The following is a 24644-nucleotide window of genomic DNA, read 5'->3' as shown; positions in this document are numbered from 1 at the left end:
ATTAAGAAAAATGACAATTCATCAAACCTCATCCTTGGTGTCATTCTGCCTTGTAAAGCTCAATAGATGATGCAGTCAACAGAGAGGGTGCAACAAGGAAGGTTTGAATTTAAAGTATGATGCCAGAGAAGTATTTTAGGTACAACATTTATATTTTCAAAATACACTTTTAAAATAGCAGGTTGTTCTTTCCCCAGTCTTGCTGCTAAGCAAATTAGCAATGCAACAAATGTGCTCAAGACAGTATTTGTAGGGAGACGCAATACATTTTAATAGAGTAACTGGTAAATTTGAAAGAAACTGACAAGATCCTGAGCTTTCTTCAGGGCTGAAAGGAAGTTTGTAGGGACTTGAGAAAGGATTTGTGGTGCTCAAAACTTATGTTTATTCCTGCTGTACAAACTGATCTAATAAAAAGATGCCTGTCCTATTAAATCTGTTCCATACCCTGCTTTATATCATGGCTGCAACAGCACTGGTGTTAATTGCCCTATTTTTCTAGTTGAAGTTCCTATCTTCAGGTGTATTGCTGTTAAAAAAAAAAAAAAAATTCAACAAACCTTTTTATGTAACAAACACCTAAATAAAACTTCCCCAGGGAATTTAGCTGGGCTGTAGCTTTTTAAAGGAAATCACACGGCCGCCACAGCTTTGGGAGAGGTACTACAGGCTCTCTACAGGCCATGCAGCATTGTGGCCTGCCCTGATCTGCTCTTTGCATTGCTGTGCAGTTTTTGGTTCCTCTTCACAGCCTGGTTTCTCACCTCTCTCCCTCTGTGCTGCTCGTTCCAGAGCATTATCAGATGAGTGTGCTGGAGTCTGCTCCTGTCAGCTCCACTGTGGGCCGCGTGGTTGCTAAAGACCTGGATGAAGGCATTAATGCAGAGATGAAATACAGCCTTGTGGATGGAGATGGACTGGATGTCTTTGATATTAACACTGATCCTAATTACCAAGTTGGCATCATCACTGTGAGAAAGGTAAAAAAGCTTCCTTTTTATAGTAATTTATATGGCTAACAGTCCTGATTACATTTTATGTGTGGAATATTCCCTTATGCCAGCAGTAACTTGGTTCCCATTACATGACAGTAGCCCCTTTCCAGCTGTAAAGCACAATTTCTTTAGCACTTATTGCTAAAATATGAAAAAAGACTGCATTCCTAGGAACAACTTCTGTAAAGTGGGGACAGCATTAGCATAAACATGTCTTTTCCCACCAAAGGAATGTTCTGATTCCCTATTTATCTATTTAAATATTCTCTGTAGCTTAATTATCCTACAATGCAAGAAATTAGATCAATATTTGCATTTGAACTGTACATATTTTTCATTCTGGTGTTCCACAAACAATAATAAAGCATGCCTTGGAATTATTTATAAACCAATAAAACTCAGCCAGTGGTTTTTTTTTTAATTGCTGCTTGAAGATCCATAAATGCTAATTAGGCTAGAAGAAGCTGTCTCTAAAATGGCAGCTGTGAAACTGCTGATACTCTGTACCACAGGCTATGCAGGAAGGCATCGAGTATTTTGCTTAGGCTCCCTGCTATAGGATATTTATTCTACAATCTTACATAAATGTTAGAAGTTCAACTCTGTTTCTAGGTTATGAAATTGTAACCATATTTCTGCCTAAGCATATCTCGTGTACTAATTAGGAAGTATAGTCTCCATTTAAATAGCCTGGGATTAAATTGTGCACTAAAATGGAACAATACAGGGGAGAGCTTTGACCTTGCAAGTCTCTATGCCCTACAGCAAAGCATTTAAGCATGTATTTATGGTCACCTCTCCCCAGCTCTTGTTTATGCATATTAGTCCCTAAAGTTAAGCATATCTTCTGGAACAAAATAGATGTTGAATGCAAATTTTAATGTAATTTTCCACTCATTTATCAATGAAAGAAAATAGTTTCTTTGGAGTAAATGTGTCAATAAGCTTGACTTTTGTTATTATGAATACAGTTTTGCTACATGTTCATGTATGTCCAGAGGAGTTATAAAATGTATGGTATCAATCATATTAGAAGTGTACTGGCATCAGGTACATATTGCTCAATCCACCTACTGTACATAAACATTTGTAACATTTTATGTATGTCTCTAGCTTTATATAATGCTGTGATTATCAGTAGCCAAACACTGGGAAAGTTGTCCTTTGGATCCACTCAAGAAACAAAAAAAAGATTCAACTGGTGTCAATACAAAAGGATATCAAAATGGGGGGAGAGGGGAGAGAGAATTTCTAAAATGTCTAAATCAAGAATGAAATCTTATTTAAAAGTAAGATAATCTTTCCCTTTAATTATTCTTGACAGATTTCCCAAAAATAATTAACACTTCTAGCATGGGCATCAGAAAACCAGAATTTACAGTTATTGACAAGACTGTTGCTTGTGGTGTTGTGGCGACTTACCAGACCCTACTAATCCCACAAAATGTTGAGCACCTCCTGAAGATTTACAGTTCCTTCCAAACTCCCTGCCTGGGAGACTGATGCTCACCCTACCTTCCTTTTCCCCTGCCTTCCCTTTTGCACTGCCCATGGAAGACAGGGTGGTGGGTTCCCCAGCCAGCACAGCACCCGAGAGAGCCCTGCCCTGTCCTGCCTTCCTTCCCTGGTCAATCACTTTCTCTTGCTGAACTCCCCCCTGCATAGTGCACCTCCCAGTGCCTGTGTCAGCACTGGCAGAAGGAGGACAAGGATGAGGAGCACTTTCCATGGGCTGCCTCTCCTCTTGGCTGTGTTTTACAGCATGTTTTACAGCATACTCAGTTCACAGGAGAAGGCAACATGCTTGCCCTCCCCATGGGACCAACACTGGGAAGAAATTTGAATGCACCCATGGCAGACAAATCTGATGAGGAGGACAGTGGTGTTGAGGCATTACCACAGGAGAGAAACAGGAGGGAAACTCACCTTTTACAATGAAGGAGTCCGAGGCAAACAGGAGCATCAAAAATGTGATGGTCTAGCACACTTTTCTGATTTTTCTAATTTTTCTAACTTGATCTGAGTGATTATATGTTTTAATAATGTAACTGGGTTTAATAATTGTTAAGTGTGTCTGTGATTTAACTGCTCTTTTTATAACTTAGCTTTTGTAGTGTACATGCAATGTTTCTCATGCAGTGTTCTTCACGTGGGAAATCATTAAATATAATGGCCTCTTTCTTAGTATAGGCTTAGGCACCTTTGTATTGCACATTCCTTGCCAGATGGACAATAAATGTTGCTTGGTCCTGTGATTATATCTTACTGCTATTTTTACAGCGAATAAATATGCAACTGGTAGACAATAATGACTCTGCAGCAAGGGATATTACATTTGTAGACCTCGCCAAATCCTTGCTGACAAGTGCTATGCCTGCAATAGTCGCTGATGTACCAGGTGGCACTAAAGGCAGCAGGAGCAAATTTCGGATCACCTGTTTGTATCTGCTGGCACAGACTGCACAGTTTGTGCTGTCTCACTCACTGCACAGCTTCTCCAGCAGTACTGGACCATCATGTCCCCAGCACAAGAAACCAGTTCCCATTCCAGACTTCATTCTTCACTCCCATGTACTAAATGCTGAGCGATTTTCAGTTTCATAATTTCAAGACTGCCAGTCTTTAGTCAGGCATTCCTATGCAGGACATCAGTGCTGTGAAAGCATGAGCTTTGATATGTCACTGCAACATTTCCAATTCTGGAGAAGGAAGCTGTTGCGGCAGCAGACAAGTACTGAAGACTTGACTGAATTCAGGAGGTGTTTTGAGGCCCATAGTATATACTGCTGCCATGCCTGAGCATGGAAATCTTCTCCTGATGCTGCTTAAACTAGTACATGCCTCATGGCTGCAGAACTGGACACCACTGAGCATGGCAGGAAAGAAATGGGTTATGAGTGGTGAAGGAGAACTTTACAGTGATGATCTTTGCACCTTTGACTTCCAATTGCTTTGGCATCCTCCTTTTCTATTTTTCTGCCCATCTCCATGCATCAGTCTGGTGGTTGGCCTTCAGATAGAAAGAGCTGAATAGAATAAGCAAAGGGGTTGGATGGGAGCAGCAGCAATCTTACTGTAATCTGAATGAACTGCTGCTGTGTGTGGTAATTCCATACATGATGCTCAAATCCCTGTGTACAAATAAAGCCACTCTTTTTGAAAGCGAGTCATGTAACAAAGAGGGGTATGCCCCACTGGATGACTCTGAGATTAGCCATTTCTTTCCTGGTACAAAGTTTGTCTTGCTCAGAATCTGTGCAAGCTAAGGGAATTCAGCCATACTGGTTTTCAGCATTAAAACTCCCCAGATGATTCAAGTAAAGGGTTGTGACCATTTAACCACAGCACAATTGCTTGCAACTTCTGACTGCAACTTGAGAAGTGTGGCTGTATCCTCTGTAAGCTGTATTTCATCTGGTGAAATTTTTTTTATATTTTGGACCGGTCCTTCCATACTGTGATTCTGGTTTGTCAAATCCTTTCAGTTATCTCTTACCAAGACTGGTAAGTAGCACATTAAATATGGAATTTTTCATTCAGTTCTAAGAAGGTTTGGAGAGACCTTATTTTCTTCAGGGATCTCTGAAAAGAAGATGGAAGGGAGATGAAAAATTTATTTATTGAGAGGTTCAGTGTCAGCATTAATTACTTCTATAGCCATGTATACCAAATCAGTAGTTTTATCTAGACAGGAAATCAAATTCAGGTAACTACTAACAGAGGAAGCTGGCCCCCTTTATCCATTGTCTCAGGAAGGAAAGAAAAGGGAAAAGGAAACCTTTCTCAATCCCTGCTTCAAATAATACTTGAGTATTTAATATTTCACATTTCATATGAAGTGGAAGAGTTCCCACAGGAAGATATCAGGGATTATTTATAATTAAACTGCTTTGAAATTAAACTGTTCTCTAGGCAGGGAGCAGATTCAAATCCCAGCACTCATCATACCTGGACTGTGAACCTGTGTTTAGGATACTTACTGAAAGGAGCAGGTGAAAAAACCTTGCTCCTAGGAAGGATAGATGATGGATAAAAACTGGAACAAGAACTTGAAAGAGAGGCTGACCATGCTCCATGCTCCCACTGGAGCACTGTAACAGCTTGGCAGACAGGGCTCTCAGACACAAGACTCTGGTGTCCTCAGGGAAAAAAAGAGGATGCTAACTGGGACCTCCACCTCCTGTGTGAGCATCCTTGTTCCTGCCACTAGGAGCAGTTTTGAAGAACCAACTGTCTTACCTTATTTTCAGGTACTCCCATTACTGTCTGTTTCTTCATGTATTTTTCTCAGAGTGGCATGAAACAGGTGGTGTGAATCACAATGCAGTGGCAGGGTGGCTGCTTATATTTTCATTTTAGCAAGAAGAATGAAAGAATATGTATTTTGAAGTGATCTACAAGTATTTATCCTGGCCTTTTCTGCTCAACTATCAAAGACAAAAATTATACAGTGCCATTTCTAATACTACTGTCTTTCAATGCTTTTTCTGCATCTGCAAATATTTATCTTTGTTGCATTTACAATTAAAAGTAATAATGATATGGGTCAGTGTGCCTAATGCTAGATATATTTTTTCTCCTCAGCCTTTAAGTTTTGAGAGCAAGAAAAGCTACACCTTGAAAGTAGAGGGTGCCAACCCTCACCTGGAAATGCGGTTCCTGAACCTGGGACCCTTCCGTGACACCACCACCGTCCACATCAGTGTGGAGGATGTGGATGAGCCTCCTGTGTTCGAACCCAGCATCTACTTTGTGGAAGTGCCCGAGGATGTGGAGATTGGAACCACCATACAGATCATTTCTGCCAAGGACCCAGATGTGACCAACAACTCCATCAGGTCTGTCCTCTCTTTGTGTGTGGCCCCATGAGCACTCCTTAGTCCATCTGGTTGGTGGGGCAGTGATGGGTGAGAGATGCTCTCTCTTTCCAGCCAGTAGTGGTTGTCAATGGCTTTAGCAAACCAGACGTCACATACTGAGGGCTCTCTCAAAGCAATGCAGGAGCTCCTCCTGTTCTGTGGTATGGAGGATGTCAGCATCAAGTCTTGCAATGGGCCAGTCAGGCATGTCCTGAGAGTGTACATTAAAAACAAACCCCAGACTGTGCCCCTTTGCTGGCAGAAAACCTGATGGCATCACTGAGAACCAGCCGCCATCCCGACGGGAAGGTGATCGACTTGCCTGTCCTTTCTCCCCTTTCTGTTTCAAAGCTTGCCCTTGTCAACAGCTCAAACACACAGCTACTTTTGAAGTGGATTGAATGCATGCTAATAAATATTAAAGAACTGCTAAATTATCTAATGTCTGCTCAAAGATGCAGAGCTAGATATTCTTGTAAGGCAGTAAGAAAGGTAAAGGTGTATTTACAGCCATGGGAGCTTCATAGCTGCAACTCAGAAAGGAACCAAAGGAGCAGATTTGTGTGATCATAGCACTCTTTTCCACAGTGGCTGCCAGCCACTGCCAGCCCCATTTATCAGAGGGGGCTGCTTTTCTCTGAGGCCAGCTCACACAGGAGTGTTCACAACATGCAGCAGCAACTAGTGACTGCACACTGATTATCCCAGCAGGTTGGCTTCTTCTCTCATCTGAGAGTTTTGGGTGTTAAACTGCTGTTTGACTAACCTTGCATCAGCCCAGCTTCTGAGATGCCTGTATTCAGGAACAGTCCTGGGAAATACAGGAGGGAGTTGAAACATTGAGTATTAGGAGTTTTTGAAGAAAGTGAAATCCAAATGAGCAATTCTGTGGGCTTCAGCTAGGAGATCTGAGCAGACATAAAGCCTATTCTTCTTAATGGTATTGCACTCTGTGTTGCTGGTCTAATTATTTTTTTTCATCTCTGCTATCTTAATATACCTATCTTTTCTACATTATAAGGTTATCATACTTCTCATGACATTGTCTCAAATTCCTCAGTCAAACTATTATACTGCCTGCATCACAATTTCATTACCCTAAACTTTGTTCCACTCGCATCCTGTTTTGCTGATTACTGTCTAGCATTACCCAAACCCTGTAATACAAACAGCTCTCTGCTATCTGCTTAAAATAGTATAAGAATAATTCTGAGGACTATCAAAGGGTAGAATTGATCATTGTTATTTTTAATGAGGTTTCTCTTAGTTTTTTTCAGAGCTTTGCAATGACTACCCTTGATGAATATAAAGCACAGAATCCATCAACAAAAATAAATTTTAAAAAAAGTTGTAAATATGCACAGACTCTTTTGTAACTCTGTTCCTTGACAACTTCCTTCCTCTTTTCTCCCCACCTTCCTCCTTTTCCACCACCCTTTCTTCCCTCATTCCTTACCTCCTTTTCCCCCATATTGAGGTAAAGAAACAGATGAAAAAAATAAGAATAAATGCCATTTTTAATGCTATCTAAAATGCAGATACTAAGAATTAGTTCTTGCCTCTCTTGTGGTCTCCTCCATTCATTCCAACTCAGTGCAGTATCAGTCGGGCAATGTTTTAAGCTTGCACTGAATTCACTTTGCACAGGGCAAGGCAAGATAAGAAAGACAATAATACCAGATACATACTTTGTTGCACAAGCTGAAATCCATTTGAAATTTAAAATGTGGTCTGGCTCAAATCCTCATTTTCCCAGCATCCAGTACCTGGCTCCCACACTGTGAAATTCTGATGGTTGGAAATATGCCATGATTGTTGTTAAATGATTCAGGAAGATTATCTAACTAGTACAGTGGAAACAAGTGTGCAGGAGCAGGTACTATTAACAAGAGAACTTAGCTGGAGAATCTAGAAAAAAATCCACCTGTGCCTCTTGACACCAGTGATTAATTCTGCACCACTAATCACAAGGCTATATTCCATTTCAGATACTCATTGGCCTTAAACTGTCAGAGAGAAATTCTTTTTATAGCCCTCATACAAGAATAATTATTATACCAAAATATAGGAACACTCATACTTATTTCCTAAATAAATCAAATGCCTGAAAAATCTCTTTATTTAAGAAGAGATAGAAAGGACTGGGAAGGAAAGGGATACAAACCTGCCATCTTCCTCTTTGATTGTTCTGAAAAAGAGTGTAAAAGAATTTCTAAACAACATATCTCAATAGTGTTTTCTATCCTGGTTTAATAAGTCCCTACATAAAGATAGGGCTGTCATGCTTGTTCCAGTGAATGCATTCATGCTGAAAGGAGAAAATTCAGAAGAATGAGCCCTGTTCAGTGTCTGGTGTGACTAATGCTTTCAGTTCCCATCCACTCTGATGAAAGAATCAACAAAAAGAACAGTAGTCTGGGCTCTGTTCTAGGTTGTGACTATTACCTTAGGCCAATGTGTGGCTTTGGCCAAAGTATCCCTTACCATGCTAACAGCTGGGAAGGCAACTTGCACAAAGTGCCCTTAAGAGGAAGGCGATGCCTATGAAAGGTGCTGAGTATTTTACACACCCTGTGAAATCATCCCTCTGACAGAGTACTGCAGTGACATCTGTCAATCAGCTGCCTCCCTGCCCAGGTTTTCTGGTCTGCAGGCACCACCACAATTCCCCATTCACAGCTGCAAGAAGCTGGTTCCCAGCACAGAACTGACATGACATTGGTCAGGCAGGTTCGGTAATTACGATGAATCAGCCTCACAGAGGGAGCTGTTTTTGTGACTGGATGCTTTGAGAAAGCCACGCATCATCCCCCTTGTGCTGACATAGTGCAATCAGTAGCATGCTCCAGGATGCAGGTGGAGTTATTGCCCTGAAGGAGGAGAGAATGCAGAAGAACAAGGAAAGGAATGGTTCTTCCTCATCAACCTGGGTGCTCAGAGAATGAGCTGATCTGAAGCCATTTTCATCCTGTCTGAATTTGCCTAGAGACAGGGCATAATTATTTCTCTTTGAAAAAGAAATTATACTCCTCACTGGCAGATTTTCTCTGTAAAGCTGATGTTCCTGTGCTGATCTGTGCCTTACTTTGAGGCTTCTTCCTCTAAACCTTCCTGACTTCCAGCTCCATTCGAGTAGTACTCACTGTTAAATGCCATTAGCCACGTGAATTTTTCCAACATGTCACTCTGGACCTATGCAAGTCAAAGGAGCACATAACTAGATTGTGGAAGAATGTGGATCTGCTGTGTATGACACTATCCCCACTGCTGATACTCTGTTGGCTATAACACACGGTTCTCAAAACGGTTGTTTAATATTTTTCATATGTGCTCTTGCAGATACTCGATTGACAGGAGCAGTGATCCAGGACGGTTCTTTTATGTCGACATTACATCAGGAGCACTGATGACTGCACGACCTCTTGACCGGGAGGACATTTCTTGGCACAATATCACTGTGTTGGCCATGGAGCTGAGTAAGGAGAATGCAGACTGTACATAGATTAAAGAGATACAGTAGACAAAGCAGGCTGAGAGACCTGAATTCAGCAGTTCACATACTGTTATGCACTGAGAGGGAAGCCATATTAAGTGAATTGCTCTTCTGACATCAACAAGCGAAGACTGCATGTTATTTATTTTTTTAATGCTCATTTTCACAGGGTGGTGGGAGGCATAGGGGATGCCAATTAAATGCAGAGTCCTTCTTTTTCAGTTCATTAGCATTCCAGGAATTAAAAACCCTTCCTGATATGTTTCTGGCAGAGTCCTCTAACTTCAGAAGGGCTAGGCAGCTAACGCACAAACTGCAGAGGCTGCACAGCTGCCGCAGCTACCAGTCCTACCTGGAGGATTGAGTGGTGCAGGGACTGGGAGGCAGCAGTGATCCTACACTGCTAGGTCACTAGTTGAAATCTGCTCCGGTTCAGCAGCAAGTAAATGACATCGCCATCTGCTTGCTACATGAATAATTTGGGCCAGAGTGCTTTGGGATCTTCGAGTATGCTGAACTCGTTATGCTTTTGGGTTTTACAATGAGCTAAAACTCAGCTCAGGATTCATCTGTGCCGGGTATTTTTCAAGGCTATGAGAACAAGAAGATGCTCATTTCATCGGGTCAATATGAAAAATTTATCTAAGCTTGAAATACTCACAGACGTGAGCTTCATACAGGAGCTTGGGATATATAAGCAAATAAAAGGTTCACCTTGTCCTCACCTGAAATCTCTTTGGTTCACATAGCTTTTGCTCAGGATCTCTGTTCATCTTGTGAGGGGCAGCAGCTTTTTGCCAGCTTGGTGCCAATAGCTGAGTCATTCCTCATGTCTCAGAGAGCTTCCTGCACATCCAGGCTGCGCCAGAGATATGGGGCACTCTAAGAGGAACAAAGTTGCAACAAGCTTGCCCAGAATGCAATCTGCCAGCTTGAAAGCAGGGGAAATATGTCACAAGAGGTGGAGTGACTCTGCCACATATTTGCAGGCCATTCCACATGATGCCTTTCTGTGCCCTAAGTAGTGAGAGGGGTTCGTGAGACTGTGGCATTTCACCCCCATCTATTTTGACACCACTTTTATTTTCAGCCACCAATAGCTACTGCAATTCCATGAACCTGTAAAAGCTGCCTCTGTAGCAGCACTTGAAGGTGAGAGCAATAGGAAAGCATGTCTTCCTTTGGCTCCCTTTCCACCAATCCTCCGTCAGTTTTGCTCCGAACATGGGCAGCACAATATTTTAATTTAGTGAATAGTTTCAAAAAGGTCATAGCTGCGCACTCCTCCTGAATAAGGCCCATAATGCTAAAGGTTAGATCAATATTACTAAGAGTGTAAATGCAGGTATTCATCTGCCAGAGCGATAGGTGTGTTAGCAAGACGTGTGTATGCGTATGTGGGAAGCTGAAGGATTATATTACAAATTAGGGAGGAACAACATAGTTTGAGCATTATCTCAATGCCACAATGTGACACGTTATGGAATACAGTACATTGAACATTTAAGAAAATTCCAGAGTTTGTGAAAACTCTCTGTTGTTTATATGAATATATCATTTCTTACTATAAAGGGAGATATATTTGGAGATAAATGTATAAAGTGCTAAAGCTAAAAAGAAGATGAGAATACTAATTTTAAAGAATTTTCTGGACTTTTGCACTTCTTCTGACCCCTTAATATTTTTTTTCTTTCTGATTAGAGTTTCATTTTATCATTAAATAAGGGGGGGAAAGATGATTTGGGGCAGAAAAGCACTAAGAAAAACAAATTATTCTGTGGCCACTTAGTTTGGAATTTGTCAAGATATGTGAAAAGATGTACGGATTTACTGGCAAAGAAAGCTAATGAACCAGTGGGACAGAAACATCACAAATGATGTCATGAAGAATGTAAAATTTTCATTGCAGTTTTAAGCTTCACTGAAAGCTTTTCTGTACAATTTAATGTGTTATTACATTTTAAACCTCTCCGTACAAGGCATCAAAGACTTGACACTATTTTTGAGTTCAAGGAACATAAATTCTGAGCAAAAGCATATCTAAACTGGAGAATTGCCATTTTTAACAAGTTCTAAATAACAAGTCTATCCTTAAAACAGTACCTTCCCAGTTCATGCCACCAGTAGGGAGGCTCAACAAACAGTATTGCCCAGCTGAAGGGCAATGAAAAAAAAATACGGAGCATTGTCTAAAACTTTTGCTGTAGAAATAGTTCATTGGACTGAACCAGGCTGAAGTCTTTTACAGAATTTGTTCATAAAATATGTGATTAGATGGGAAGCCAGGCTAGACAGAGAGCAGCATTTGCAGCTTCACTCTGAGTCACACAATACCCAAGTCCACACAGTTCCCGATGGGAAAATGTGATCTAACACAAGCTAGTAGTGGAAAACCTGCTTTACATCTTGAGAAGATTGAGGAGCAGCATCTTCCCCTTCCCATATATTGCCTTTCTGTATACCTTCTTCTTCCAGATAACCCCTCACAGGTGGGCAGCGTCTCCGTGACGGTGAAAGTCCTGGACGTGAACGATAACGCACCAGAGTTTGCAAGATTTTACGAAGCTTTTGTTTGTGAAAATGCCAAAGCAGGCCAGGTGAGAAATGCTTGTAACACCAGGGGTTGGAAAGGGGATGCTGTCCTACATGGAGGCAGCATGCCAGGAAAGGTGAGTGCTGGAAAGAGGCTCAGCTGCCCACACGTTTCATCAGAACTCTCATCAGCCGCCATCTGTGCTTCATTCCAAAGGCAAGCATGTCACACTGGAAGGAGCATCGTATACAGCACGTCTTGTTTCTTCCACATGTCTTCTCTTCTCCCACAGTAGATTCTAGGCTCACTGCACAATACATTCCATAGCTGAAATGAAGCCTTCCCTTAGGCATGTGCCAGCAGGCGAACACCCAGTGTGTCTTGTAGCAGCATCAAAGAGAGAAGTGTTATGAGAAGTGCCACAGAATCAGTCCAGGCCACGTATGACAGACAAGACTTACTAATAAAAGTTTTAAGAGCCTTAAGCTCTTAAAACTGGACTTATGGGAGCTGGACACAACTTACTACATCAGATTCAAAGGGTTCCCAAGCAGAACATGTTCTGCTGTGAACTGGAGGTGACAGAGAGTCAAAAGCAACACAAGATTTCCTGTTCCACCCACTCTAAACTCTTCAAGCAAGCAGCAAAAACTCTTTGCTTCTCTCCCTTCTGAAACCCCATCAAAGCCCTTGAACAAGGTCACCAGTGCCAGAGATGGACGTGAGCTCCCTCTCAGACCCCTGGATCTGCTGCAAGCTCTCCTGCTGATTGTTTGTGGGGAGCCTCCTCTTGCTCCACCACCAGGGTCCACGGTGGGGACTGGTTCCTCCTAATGCAAAGCTGACTAGCAGAGTTTAAACACACAGACATACCTCTCATGATCTGTGAAGGAAAAATTATGCAAGTAATGTTACTGTGTGTTTGCTGAAGCTTCTCCCAGCTGCGTGAAGCGGAATGAAACAGCTGATCACTCCTGGGGTAACTGTCCTTACAACTATCATATATAGGATATTTTCATCTCACCAATTTACAGAGGTTCTTAACAATATAGGCAACAGAAATCATTGCCTAGACCTTTTTTCCTGGTTTTGAAGGGTGGGTGTCCTAAGTAATAAACTTTCTGAGTTCATTATTATTATGAATGCTAATTTGGACTACTTTCTTCAGCAGAGAACGCTAAATTCTATTGCCACATTTTTAAAAGTTCTGAAATCAGTTTTAAGGTGGTGAATAAGACTTTATGGGTCTGACATTTGCCTTTGAATCCCAAAATAACTTTCAAGTTAAAAAATCCAGGTGAAGATTTGTTCCTTGTCCAAAAAGGTGCCAGAATGTTTATTCAGACAGAGCTCATTGTGCTTCAAGCTGTTAGACCTACTTTACAAAGCCCCTATAAGTGAAGTAACAAATCTCTTTCCGGATTTAGCATTGTCTTAGTCCCTTTAGTTTGGTATTATTTATTGCATATGCAGAGCTTCTGCATGGTTGGCTTTTCTCTCTCCACTGACATCTTGGGAGGAATTTTATTGATTTAAAACTAAAAGAGTGGCAAAATAATCAACCTGAAGTCCTTTTCTACCTGCATAATGAAGCTGAAATTAAGTATGGGCTTTCTTACAAGCTCTTTAATGCACAATGAATCTTCTGAAAAACCTGGGCCCCCAAAAGAAAAAAAAGAAATGTGCAACAGAAGATAGGAATACATGAGAGGAAAGCATCTGTTATTTGAAGCAAACTGAATATCTCCTCCTTTGTTTAAAAGTGATGTGCATGACCACAGCAAAATAGGTGACACCTGCAAACTTTTGAGTCTCTTCTTGAGAGAAGATTGTACCTCTGGAAGGCAATTTTTTTCAAATGCTCCAGTTGCTTATATTCACAGATATAAAATACATGTTATCTGTTTGATTGTTGTTTATATTATAAATATTTTGCTTCTCACCTGTTTCTACTTTTCTCTTGTTTTCTGTAGCTGATCCAGACAGTGAGTGCCATCGACAGGGATGACCCACAGGAGGGTCAGCACTTCTACTACAGCCTGGCTCCAGAGGCAGCCAACAACCCCAATTTTACTCTAAGGGACAATCAAGGTAATCAGAGTGGACAGAGACAGTTAGCTACTCTAATTTCTAATGCCTGAGTTGGACTTAAGAAGCTGTGACTTACAGTGGGTGATAAGACTGCCATTTCAAATAATACCAAGTGACACCTGCTCCTTAAAGGCAGTAATAAAATGACATATTACTTAATACACTTGAAGATTACATGATATTTTCATCTCTATAAATATTCTCTAGCAATAGGCCCTTTTTTCTTTTTCAAGGAAATGTGCCAGTGTTTTGTGCAAATTCAGGTCTTTTGGTCAGGCTGCAGGCATCTCGGATTATCGGAGTGGAAATTGCATTCGCTCAAAAGGAGATGCTTAAAGGTAGGATAATAACTGGAACTAGGAGACAAATCTGAAGGGAATTACACTGCTCTTTTTTTTGTACTCTTTATGCTTTCTCCCAGGCATAGAAAAAGGGGTTTTTGTACTGTTCCAGTCTTATCCCCCAAGCACTTTTTTTCCTTCTCCTTGCACATCCTTATTTCCCTAGAGAAAGAGGGAAGTAGGGAGCACTAGCAGAGCCTTAGGGGGGGTAACTTGGTGTTCAGCAAAAGGTCTGTGTAAGATGACCTAAGTAGAAACTGAAACACCATTGGGAAGACTCATGGCAAATCACTGGCATTTGAACATTGTAATCAGTGGAATTTGATCCTTTTGGGAAAGCTTTGGTGGTTTTGGATCCTGCAGGAATGTCCTGCCATAGCAGGCCTTTGCATGACTGCTGTTGATAGATGATCTCCATGGGCAGACCAAGTCCAAAATCAGGTCTGCACCAGCCTTCATTAGGAAAGAGAGATGACCTTGAGTGACCTGGTGCAGAGCTTTGAAAGATAGTATTGAGGGGCTGGGTTCCAGTAGGAGTTTAGTGTGTAAAGTACCACAAATCAGCAAGCGATTCTAGAATAAATAGGGAGAAAGACTGGCCACCTGCAGCATCCATGGCCAGCCTCCAAGCCTAACCTTGCTCCCACACATGCCTACTTGTCACACTTACTTCCATTAGCCCCTACCTGGGCCTCTCCAGGCATATGAAAGAGCAACACAAAGGCTTATAAAGAAGCCCATGCCTTCACTAACCAACCATGTCCTAAAACATGCTACTTGCAGTGTCTGGAGCCCTCCTCAACAACACACTAATGCTCTTTCATCCCAAAAGCATTTTGTTCTATAGTGTCCCTGAAGCGTCCCCACACAATTTCTTGCATTTTTATCCCCTTCTTTCTCTCATTGTCTCGTTTATTTTTTAGTATATATTGCCAAAATAAATGAACAAATATAACACAACTATTGCTCAAGCATTTGGCAAACCAAGCTCATTTCATCCTCAAGGCATTGTTCTAAAAAAAGAAACTCACAGAAAATTCCAGCATCAGATGCACTTTTTCTGTCTAAGGCCATACTTGCAATAATTTATAGTGACAGCAGTGACTGAATGGCTGTGCCTCCCACTCTCTATAAAATACCAGTTTTCCACATATATATATATATACATACATATATATCACATCACAAGAAGCCTATGGTATTATTAATTACTAATTTGAAATAAAAATGTTAAGTATCAAACCCTTGACTATATGAATTTTCCACATTTTGGTCACCATAGTATAAGAAGCACATTAAGCTACTAGAGAGTGTCCATGAGGATGGTGAAAGGTTTGAGGGGAAGCCGTACGAGGAGCAGCTGGGGTCACTTGGTCTGTTCAGCCTGGAGGAGACTGAGGGGTGACCTGATTGCAGTCTATAATTTCCTTGTGAGGGGAAGCAGAGTGGCAGGTACCGACCTCTTCTCTCTGGTGACCAGTGACAGGACTTGACACAACAGCATGAAACTGAGTCAGGGGAGGTTCAGGTTGAATACAATGAACAGGTTTTTCACCCAGAAGCTGTTTGAGCACTGGAAAGGTTCCCCAGGGCAGTGGTCACAGCACCAAACCTGTCTCAGTTCAAGAAGCGTTTGGGCAAAACTCTCAGGCACATGATGTGACTCTTGGGGTGTCCTGTACAGGGCCAGGAGTTGGATTCAATGATCCTGATGGGTCCCGTGCGACTCAGCATATTCTGTGATTCTATGATTGAGGGCTTATTTACTGCCTCAGCAATTTGGAGTGCAGTAGTCATGTCAATAAAAGTAATTTATGCTTGTATTTTCATCTAGGGGCCACTAAGAACTATATAAATCACATAACTTAGGCACAGAGGGGGTAGCTATACTGTTTGTCACAGGGTGGCTAGACAAGAAACAGAACACACTTTGCTAGTCACAGCCTGTGCCCAGACACACGAGACAGGAATGCTTCCCAGGCTCTGGGAAGGCGCTGTTAAGATTAGCAGTTGTGCTGATTACTTGGTGGTCCAATATAGCAGTAAGAGAAACTGCAAGATGTGTAACCTCCTTGGCAACAATTAAAACCTTGATTTATATGGAGCAACAGATAGATCACAGTTTGCATTCTGATGAGCTGTTTCACATAGTATTTTGGCCCGTGTAATTTTAGTCTCTGAGAACTTCTTCACTCCATTCTTTGCATATCTTCAGCAGACAGAGGAATCCTATTGTTCTCCTTTATAGCTGGGGATCTGGGGCAAGGAGAAATTAAGCTACTTACACGCTGGGTTCTCTTTGAGTTCAGTAAAATCAGTGAGAGGTAGACATGTTAAGTAGCTGCAATGATCTGGGCACAAATGGCTTCCCAAGCCCTTAAAGGATATATGTGATGAAGCAGGGAATTCAGCTGGAGTCTCCCATCTCTTCCATGTCTGCTGTAGGGCATTGGCAAGCCATCTTCCCCCACTTCTAAGTCCAGATGAGACTATGCTGGGAAAAAGTTAAAAAGAGAGGCTTGCTGTAAGAATGAACAAAAAAATAAGATTACTGCATTTTCAGATTAAACTCTGAGCTGATCTGTTGAATCTTAATCACTGCCCTCCATCTTTGGGAACCAGGAACTGTTGAAGAGAGAAGCCTTTTTTAATGCGTGCAGGATCAGGATCGGTCATACCCCCACCAGGCCTATCACTGGAAGCCTCTGGAAGTCCTCCACATTGCAATTAAATTTTTCCTAGGAAAATTTTTAGCTATTTCTGCCTTCCCTAAAACTGTGGTCTACTTCACACATGTAAGCAGTGAGCTGAAAATCCTCAAGAAAAGGTGTGACTCTTTACCCAGCCCAGTGGTGTCTGGATTGCCTGCTTCCTTGTGCTCTTTCTCCCACTCCTGGTGAAATATTTCTTTATATTATCCCTAACTCTTCATAATTTTTACAATCAGTTTTTAAAGTCTAACAGAATTTTCAGGCTAATCATCCCCAGTTTTCCTGCAGGAGCATGCAGAAAGAAACCAAGCCTTTCTTGTGAGAAGAGCAGTGATTAGCTCTGATCTCAAGGTTGGCACCTACACGGTGTTTAATTCTCCTGACCTCTCCAGAGGGGTGCATCACTTCCAGTGGGGCAGAAACCTACAGGAAGATGGTGCTCTGTGGCTTTTTCTCACAACCACAAGAAGACAGCAGCCTGCATGCCTGTAGGAAGTTCAGTTTTCACACAAATGTGGGACCAGCCATGCTGCAATCTTCGGCATCTCTGCTCAGTGTTGGAGCTAAGTGCTGCCATCCAGCCCTCTGCAAGCCAAAGGTGCTATGTTGGAAGCTGTGATGAAAAATATTGTGCATTCTTATCATGCCTGCTTTTATTTTTTTAGCATAATGGGGCTTTCATGTCCTCAATAGCCCTCTTCTCTTGAAGGCTGGGGCTTAGCAGATATCAAATTTGGAAGAAAATTGTGTATTCCAGTTTCTGCCATGCTGCATCACATTCCATCATGTCCTTCGCACTGCAGTAGCACTTCAAATCACATTGGCTTTTGATGAGTCACACAACAAGTTTTGGCACCAATGTATTTCAGTTGCAGAGTAACAGGTAGAACAATTCTTTAGGGATGATTTGGATGCCTGCCTAGTACAAAGCAAAATGAAACAAAAGGCCCAAAATGTAGTGCTGTGAGTTACAAAGAGAATTTAATCACCAAGAACATTTAAGACCTTGATGACATGTTCAGTGCATCACAGCAGAAGGTATATATACGTATTTATCTTTCAATATTAGATTTTAGAAACGCAGTTTTGGCCTGAAAAAAGAATTATTAAAACCTTTGAGATCTCTCACTAGCTGATTTTGCACAGCTTCTGTCAGGTTCACTGCCTATGACTTCTTTTGCAGGCAAAGTATGACCAGCTCAGAATAATTAAGTCTGTTTTCCCCCCATAAAGAGCAATTTTACATGAAATGAAGGTTTGCTGTCACCTGAATAGAATTTGTGACTTCTATTGTAAATCAGTTTAAAGAAAGTGAATCCTTCACCCAGGAAAAAAAACCAAATTACTACAGTTAGGATGACTCAAATGTTTTCATTGACACAGCATAAATGCAGGCACTTTGCCACTTTCTGCCTTGGGGCTGCTTTTCCTCATGCTAAAACTGGCCCAGTGATGAAAAGATATGGTATTAATAGCTGGGGAGCACATAGAGAGGGCAGATAAACAGCCCAAGGGAGAGAAAGCACTTGTATGTGCCCCAGGAGAGAGACGGGAAAGGTTTGAGCAGGCAATGGCTCCTGTCCACAGTGCTGCCCTTACCCAGGAGCCATGGGAGGCACAGGGTACTGCTCCCTGATGGGTTTTGGGACACATTCCTGAATCATAGAATCATTTTGGTTGGAAAAGACCTCCAAAATCATTGAGTCCATTGGACATTGCCAAGTCCACCACTAAACCATGGCCCTAAGTGCCCCATCTACCGATCTTTTGAATGTCTCCAGGGATGGTGACTCAACCACTTCCCTGGATAGCCTTTTCCAACGCCTGACCACCCAGTCAGTGAAGAAATTTTTCCTAATATCCCAGCCTCCCCTGACAAAACTTGAGGCCATTTCCTCTTGTCCTATTGCTTGTTACTAGGAAGAGACCTATCTATGTCTGTCTGTACCCACTGCACATACTCAGAGCTGCATGGCATATCAAAGGTGAAATCAGTAAACACTGACACATAATCAGTTTTAAGCAACTTTGGGATTTCATCTTGCACCTGGCAGTTTTTCCTCAAAGCTCCAGTTCTTGGGATCACATGATTTATCAAGACACTACAATTTCACTATATATTTGCATGCAGACATGCAGCACACTTCAGAATTTTATGCTTTCAGAGTAAAAGCTTGAAATGTCATTGACATGCAAGAAAAAAGACCCTGAGATTCTTTTAAAAAAATGTCATAAATTTAAATTAATCTCACAAACTGTGGAACCTGACATCTCAATACTTAGGTGTGCCTGTACTCTCTGATGCCATAAGATTTGCAGCACAGAGTATGTAACTTGGAGCATAGTTTAAGTCTTGGAGACAAGTCTAGTGGGTCTAGCTTGAGTTTGCATGTATTCCATAGTTGGCTGTATATGATGCTCCTGATTTCATTTCTAAAAGCCACCAAATCATTTCTGGTGTCCAGACTACAGTAGATAATACAGCTGAATTTATCTGCGTATAACCTGAGTCTCTACACTGAAAAAAAATCACCCAAGATTTAAATTTTAGCAGTGAATGGACAGAGAAATAACAAGGAAATTGAACACTTCTATGTTAATATTTTAGCTTTTTTCACAGCCTACTTGTGATCAGAAGGTTTCTTGCCATTTCCAGGCAGCAGTCCCATGGGAACAGCTGATCAGCATCCTGCATTTTCAAGCATAGCAAATATACATGGGTAACAACCTGGAGATGCAGATGGCCAAACTGTGTGACCTCTTTTTAACCAAGGGAACAGGAAATAAAACTAAGTCATAAAAGAAACTGCATGAAGATCATCTCCCAGAAAAATGCCACAGTATCACTGCACAGAATCAGGGCTTGTAGGTCTGCCAAAGAGAAAAAATAACTGTGTTCCCCATTTGTCTTTGCTTGCCCAAGCCTTGCAGACATGTTTGTAACAAAGGACAATTTTCATGCAAGTTCCTTTAGATTCTCTGGTGAGCCACAGCACATTGGAGACATTCAGTCTTGCACTTTCCTAAAGTCTCTGAGGCCAAAAGGCTTAAAAGTCAGCACTGACAAAATCAACACCCCTTTCCAATGAGTTTTGCCTTGGCATTGTGAGATGAGAATTGAGAACAACTTCCTGAATCCGCTTTCTTTCTAATTAGCAAACTTGGTGCACATTCTGAGGAATTTGAGGGAGGATGTAGACAGGAATTCAAATGCCACTGGTATATTTTGACATTTAAAAAAACATGTTGAAAATGAAGGAAAAAACCCCAAAGGTAGGAATTTCCCTTGAACTGGCCAACAGCAACTGGCTGTTAGGTCACTCTTTTACTGTTTTTGTCAGCAGCATCATTTTGATTCCTTTTGATTTAAGTTCTTGTAAAAAACAGGCAGTCATACTAAATGAAGCAGAATGGTCAAATCAAAGCAGAATAATTCTGACAATGATGACACGAAGCATTCTGACTTTTTTCAGTGGCAGAAGTACTAATGAAATTGCATGTATTTCACAGAAAAAATGTTTTGTTGCAAATTTTCAACTCGCTGCTGCTTTAGGATAGCAAGCTGGGTTTTTTCTTTTGTCTCTTTGTTGCCTTGAGCAGATGACCATGCCACATATCAAAAACCACAGGGTAGCATAAAGTGTCCACAAGGGTTATATGCCAGCATCTCCAAAATAGTGGCAGTGTCTGAGGTGTAGAAAAACTGTTGAGCACAAGTAAACAGGGACAAGTTGCCTTCAACTGCTCATTTCTGTCTTGCCTTCTGAATGCTCTCTTAGCTAAAACTGAAGACTGTGAGTTTGCTCTGGGCACCTTATATCAGAAGGGGTAAAGGCAACTCCTGCAGTGTGTATGCCTCTCAGGTTTGGAGCTACAGCCTGAGAAGATACTGGAATAGGGGAAGCAGAGGCGAAATGATTAGTGATGAACTAATTTTTTAAAAAAAAGAAGAGAGAAGAAAAATGAATGTGAGTCTAGGGCTGATTTTTTAACATTCCTTCTCTGCTGAATGTATTTGCTCTGCATATAAGCTGTTCTCTCTGTTTATTTCCTGCCCCTAGACAATACAGCATGGATTTTGACAAGGCGCTCTGGCTTCAGACAACATGAGCAGAACACCTTTTACCTGCCCATCCTGATCAGCGACAACGGGCGCCCGGTGCTGAGCAGCACGGGCACGCTGACCGTGCACGTGTGCAGCTGCGACGAGGAGGGCATGGTGATGTCCTGCAATGCTGAGGCCTACGTCCTCCCTGTCAGCCTGAGCAGAGGGGCACTCATTGCCATCCTCGCCTGCATCTTTGTTCTGCTAGGTAAAGCCCTCACTCACTTCTTCTTGGGAGGGACAGACTTTTTGGTTCTGGCCAGGGGATTGCTGATCCACCAGAGGTCTAGGACCCAAACACACACACACACATCTGTGTATATGTGTATATGTAGACACATGCATACCTAAAGGGCCAAATCAAGGACCTGATGGTGTAGTCAGCTGCATCTGGCTTCAGGCTCTGGACTGTAGGAATGGGGGAAAACTATGGCCTGCAAGTATTTCTGCCAGATGTTCAAAGTGCTAGGGTGTCTGATATGGCCATGCTTTCCTCCAAGGGTATGGCAGTGAGAAGTACTGAGAGCTGTGGCTGGGGGCAGGTTAGTTTCTCATCCTGCTCCACAGTAAGCCCAGTTCCATTTCTTGTCTTTTGGAGAGAAATATCCCCACCTCCATCCTTTTTCCTTGAGACACTGCATTTAAACAGTGCCTGTTCTGCAATAAAGGGGCTGAGCATCTTGTATGAGTTCTGTCTCCACAATTAAACGTCATGCTTTCCTTGCCCAGACGTCCTATGTCCCCTGTTAGCTGTTGCTATCAAAAGAACTTCACTTCCCTTGTTCACTCTCTCAGATCGCGAGATACTAGTTCAAAGCACACATTTCCTGAAATTTCAGGGGACCCAGTTTAACGAACAGTGTAGTAAGATACAGGAAAAATTCTTTAAAAGTACCTCGGTTCTGGCTCTTCAAAGGAGCCTAGATACCTCAGCTCAAAATTTCGGTATCCAAAATCTTTGCTGAGTTCTAGCTCTGGAAGCGGTCACCAAGTGATGGCACATTTTTTGACAGCAAAGGGCTCTGGTGCCTCTATGACCACTTCTCCCCATGCTAGTAAGCACGGTGAGGGCAAGGAGCACCAGCACTGCAGCACTGCAAGAGGCTTGCAGATAAACAAAAAATTCCTTGGAACAGACTAAGGGACTAGCTGTGCATTTTGCTGTGTAGGCAGACATATCACCATAGTGCCTTAGGACCATCCATCTCTGTCACATGCAGTGGCCAGTCCAAGAGACATCCCCAAAGCAGGCTGCAAAACCCACCCACAGAGCAGAAAACAAAATATCCCCATGGAACTATGCTGCTGCAGATAAACTGTTACTGACCTCTGAGCTGGCTAGCTTAAAAGTGGCAAGCACAATTGGATATACATGTCCTAAGTGTCACCAAGAGTTAAGAATTGAGGTGAGAAAGGGGACAGATTAGCAGGACCTCAAGATACTACTTTTGACTGGGGAGAGAGATTTCTACACCACTCACCTTGCGAACAACGCAGCTCTTTAAATCCAAGGGGCTAGTTGGGCTCACCCAGGGGAAAGTAGGGCAGAGGAAAGTCCGAAGCCCTGGCAAGATCTGCCTCCTTGCTGACAGTGCCATGTCTTGCTTGGTTCCCACAGTGTTGGTACTCCTCATCCTCTCCATGCGGCGCCAGCGGAAGCAGCCATACATCATCGACGAGGAGGAGAACATCCATGAGAACATCGTCAGGTATGATGATGAGGGTGGCGGGGAGGAGGACACGGAGGCCTTTGACATCGCCGCCATGTGGAACCCACGGGAGGCCCAGCTGGTGGTGAAGAACCGGCAGGACATGCTCCCTGAAATAGAGAGCCTCTCCCGATACGTGCCTCAGGCGTGCGTCATGGACAACAACGTCCACAACTACGTGCTCGCCAAGCTGTACGAAGCTGACATGGACCTGTGGGCACCTCCCTTCGACTCCCTCCAGACGTACATGTTTGAAGGGAACGGCTCGGTGGCAGAGTCGCTCAGCTCCTTACAGTCCGTGACGACAGACTCAGACCAGAGCTACGACTACCTGACGGACTGGGGGCCGCGCTTCAAGAAGCTGGCCGAGATGTACGGGGCCACAGACAGCAGCGGGGCTCTGTGGTAACAGACGAGGAATGGCAGAGGGCTTTCCATGTGTAACGGTGTCCAGTTCGGTCCATTCTCATCAGATGCTTCCATGGACATGGGTGAGGCCTCATAAAAAAATAGCAATACGGTGCTTGGATGAGAATGGGAAGAAGGGTGCGAATGAAGGTCTCTCTGGATCAGCTTTACTCAGTTAAATTAAGTCACAGTTTTGAAACTATGAGAAACAGAAGGAAGGAAGTTTTTTCCTGGTTTTTACAGCAAAATTGGAGAGCTCCACACCTGGAATATAATGACATTGCTCTCTCTCTCTCTTCCTTTCTCTTCCCTTTGTACACGGCAGCTTACTGAGCTCTATACATCAGGGTTCAAAGATCTGTAAACTCCAACCGTAATCTCCAATTTACTGAGAAATTGTCACCACAGAAGAGTTGTTCCCCACTGGTTATTTTTTTTCCCCATTAAAACAGCAAAGAATTGCTTGCTAACAGGAGGGAAAAAAAATCCGCAAAGCAGAAGATTGAAACTGGAATCTCAGAGGGCTCCTTGTAAACTAAACTCCTCCCTCTGTTGCTAACAGAGTTCTTTTTTAATCCTTTAGAAACAAGGCTGAGGTTGGGGTTTTTTCCCACGTGACTGAGGGGAAGAGGCTTTGAATTTCTGCTCTAGTTTAATGGCTGATCTGTGAGTCATTGGCGTTAACACTAATCCATCTCCTATCAAGTTTGTGTAAATTTATTCTTGACTCTTTAAAACCATGACTCTGCTAAACTGCTCAGAACAAAACCAGAAAATCTGCCTCTTTTGCACTGTAGATGTCTCTTCCATGTGCCAAATGTGAAGATTAGATTCTACCAATGAAAGCCAAATAAATTTTAAAATAAGAAAAAGCTATATTTGGTAACTACATGGGTTAGATGGGCTTTCCTAATCTGTGTGAGGTCAATCCAAGGGATGTTTACATACTGTAGATAACCTACTTGAACAAATGCAGTATTATAGACCAATAAATGGATGTAAGAAAATTACATGTATAAGTTTTGTATATTTGTTAATTTTGGTAATAAATATGATGTACTGCATACAGTACAGTACCTTAGCACCTCTTTTAATAAAAGTTAAACAGAAGGGGAAGTCTGATGGCAATTTATTGAGTGCTTTGCACACAGCAGTTGGTGCTTATCTGCAGCTTTACGTGCCTTGAGCATCAAGACAAAATGGTTCATCAGCATCAAGTCAAGGAGACAAGGCTTCAGTTTGCAGAGTCGAGCAGATTGTCTTCTTCTTTTATCACTGTTCATTTGGACATTGCCCTTAGCAGTGAATCAGCTCAAGTACAGCCCACCAGAGTAGTTACCTTTCTAATCGAATAATGTTGAAGTCAAAAGAAAGTCTTGCCTGATTTTTTTGAAACATT

The 24644-nt window shown here is 42.2% G+C and overlaps 1 protein-coding gene across 2 annotated transcripts in view; it reads left to right on the top strand.

The window, feature by feature from the left end:
- CDH20 (cadherin 20) overlaps positions 1–24361 on the top strand; it is a 118765-nt gene extending 94404 nt beyond the window's left edge. For both annotated transcript variants that reach the window (XM_032117203.1, XM_032117212.1), the window contains exons 6-12: positions 793–980; positions 5580–5833; positions 9194–9330; positions 11823–11944; positions 13854–13971; positions 21085–21336; positions 22747–24361. In XM_032117203.1, the coding sequence (XP_031973094.1) occupies positions 793–980; positions 5580–5833; positions 9194–9330; positions 11823–11944; positions 13854–13971; positions 21085–21336; positions 22747–23246 (1571 nt within the window). In that variant the 3' untranslated portion in view covers positions 23247–24361. The remainder of the gene's footprint in view (positions 1–792; positions 981–5579; positions 5834–9193; positions 9331–11822; positions 11945–13853; positions 13972–21084; positions 21337–22746) is intronic.
- The last annotated feature ends 283 nt before the right edge of the window (positions 24362–24644 follow it).

The sequence above is a fragment of the Corvus moneduloides genome, chromosome 1 (genome assembly GCF_009650955.1).
Source record: "Corvus moneduloides isolate bCorMon1 chromosome 1, bCorMon1.pri, whole genome shotgun sequence".
NCBI classification, from domain to species: domain Eukaryota; kingdom Metazoa; phylum Chordata; class Aves; order Passeriformes; family Corvidae; genus Corvus; species Corvus moneduloides.
This window is presented reverse-complemented; position numbering and strand designations above follow the sequence as displayed.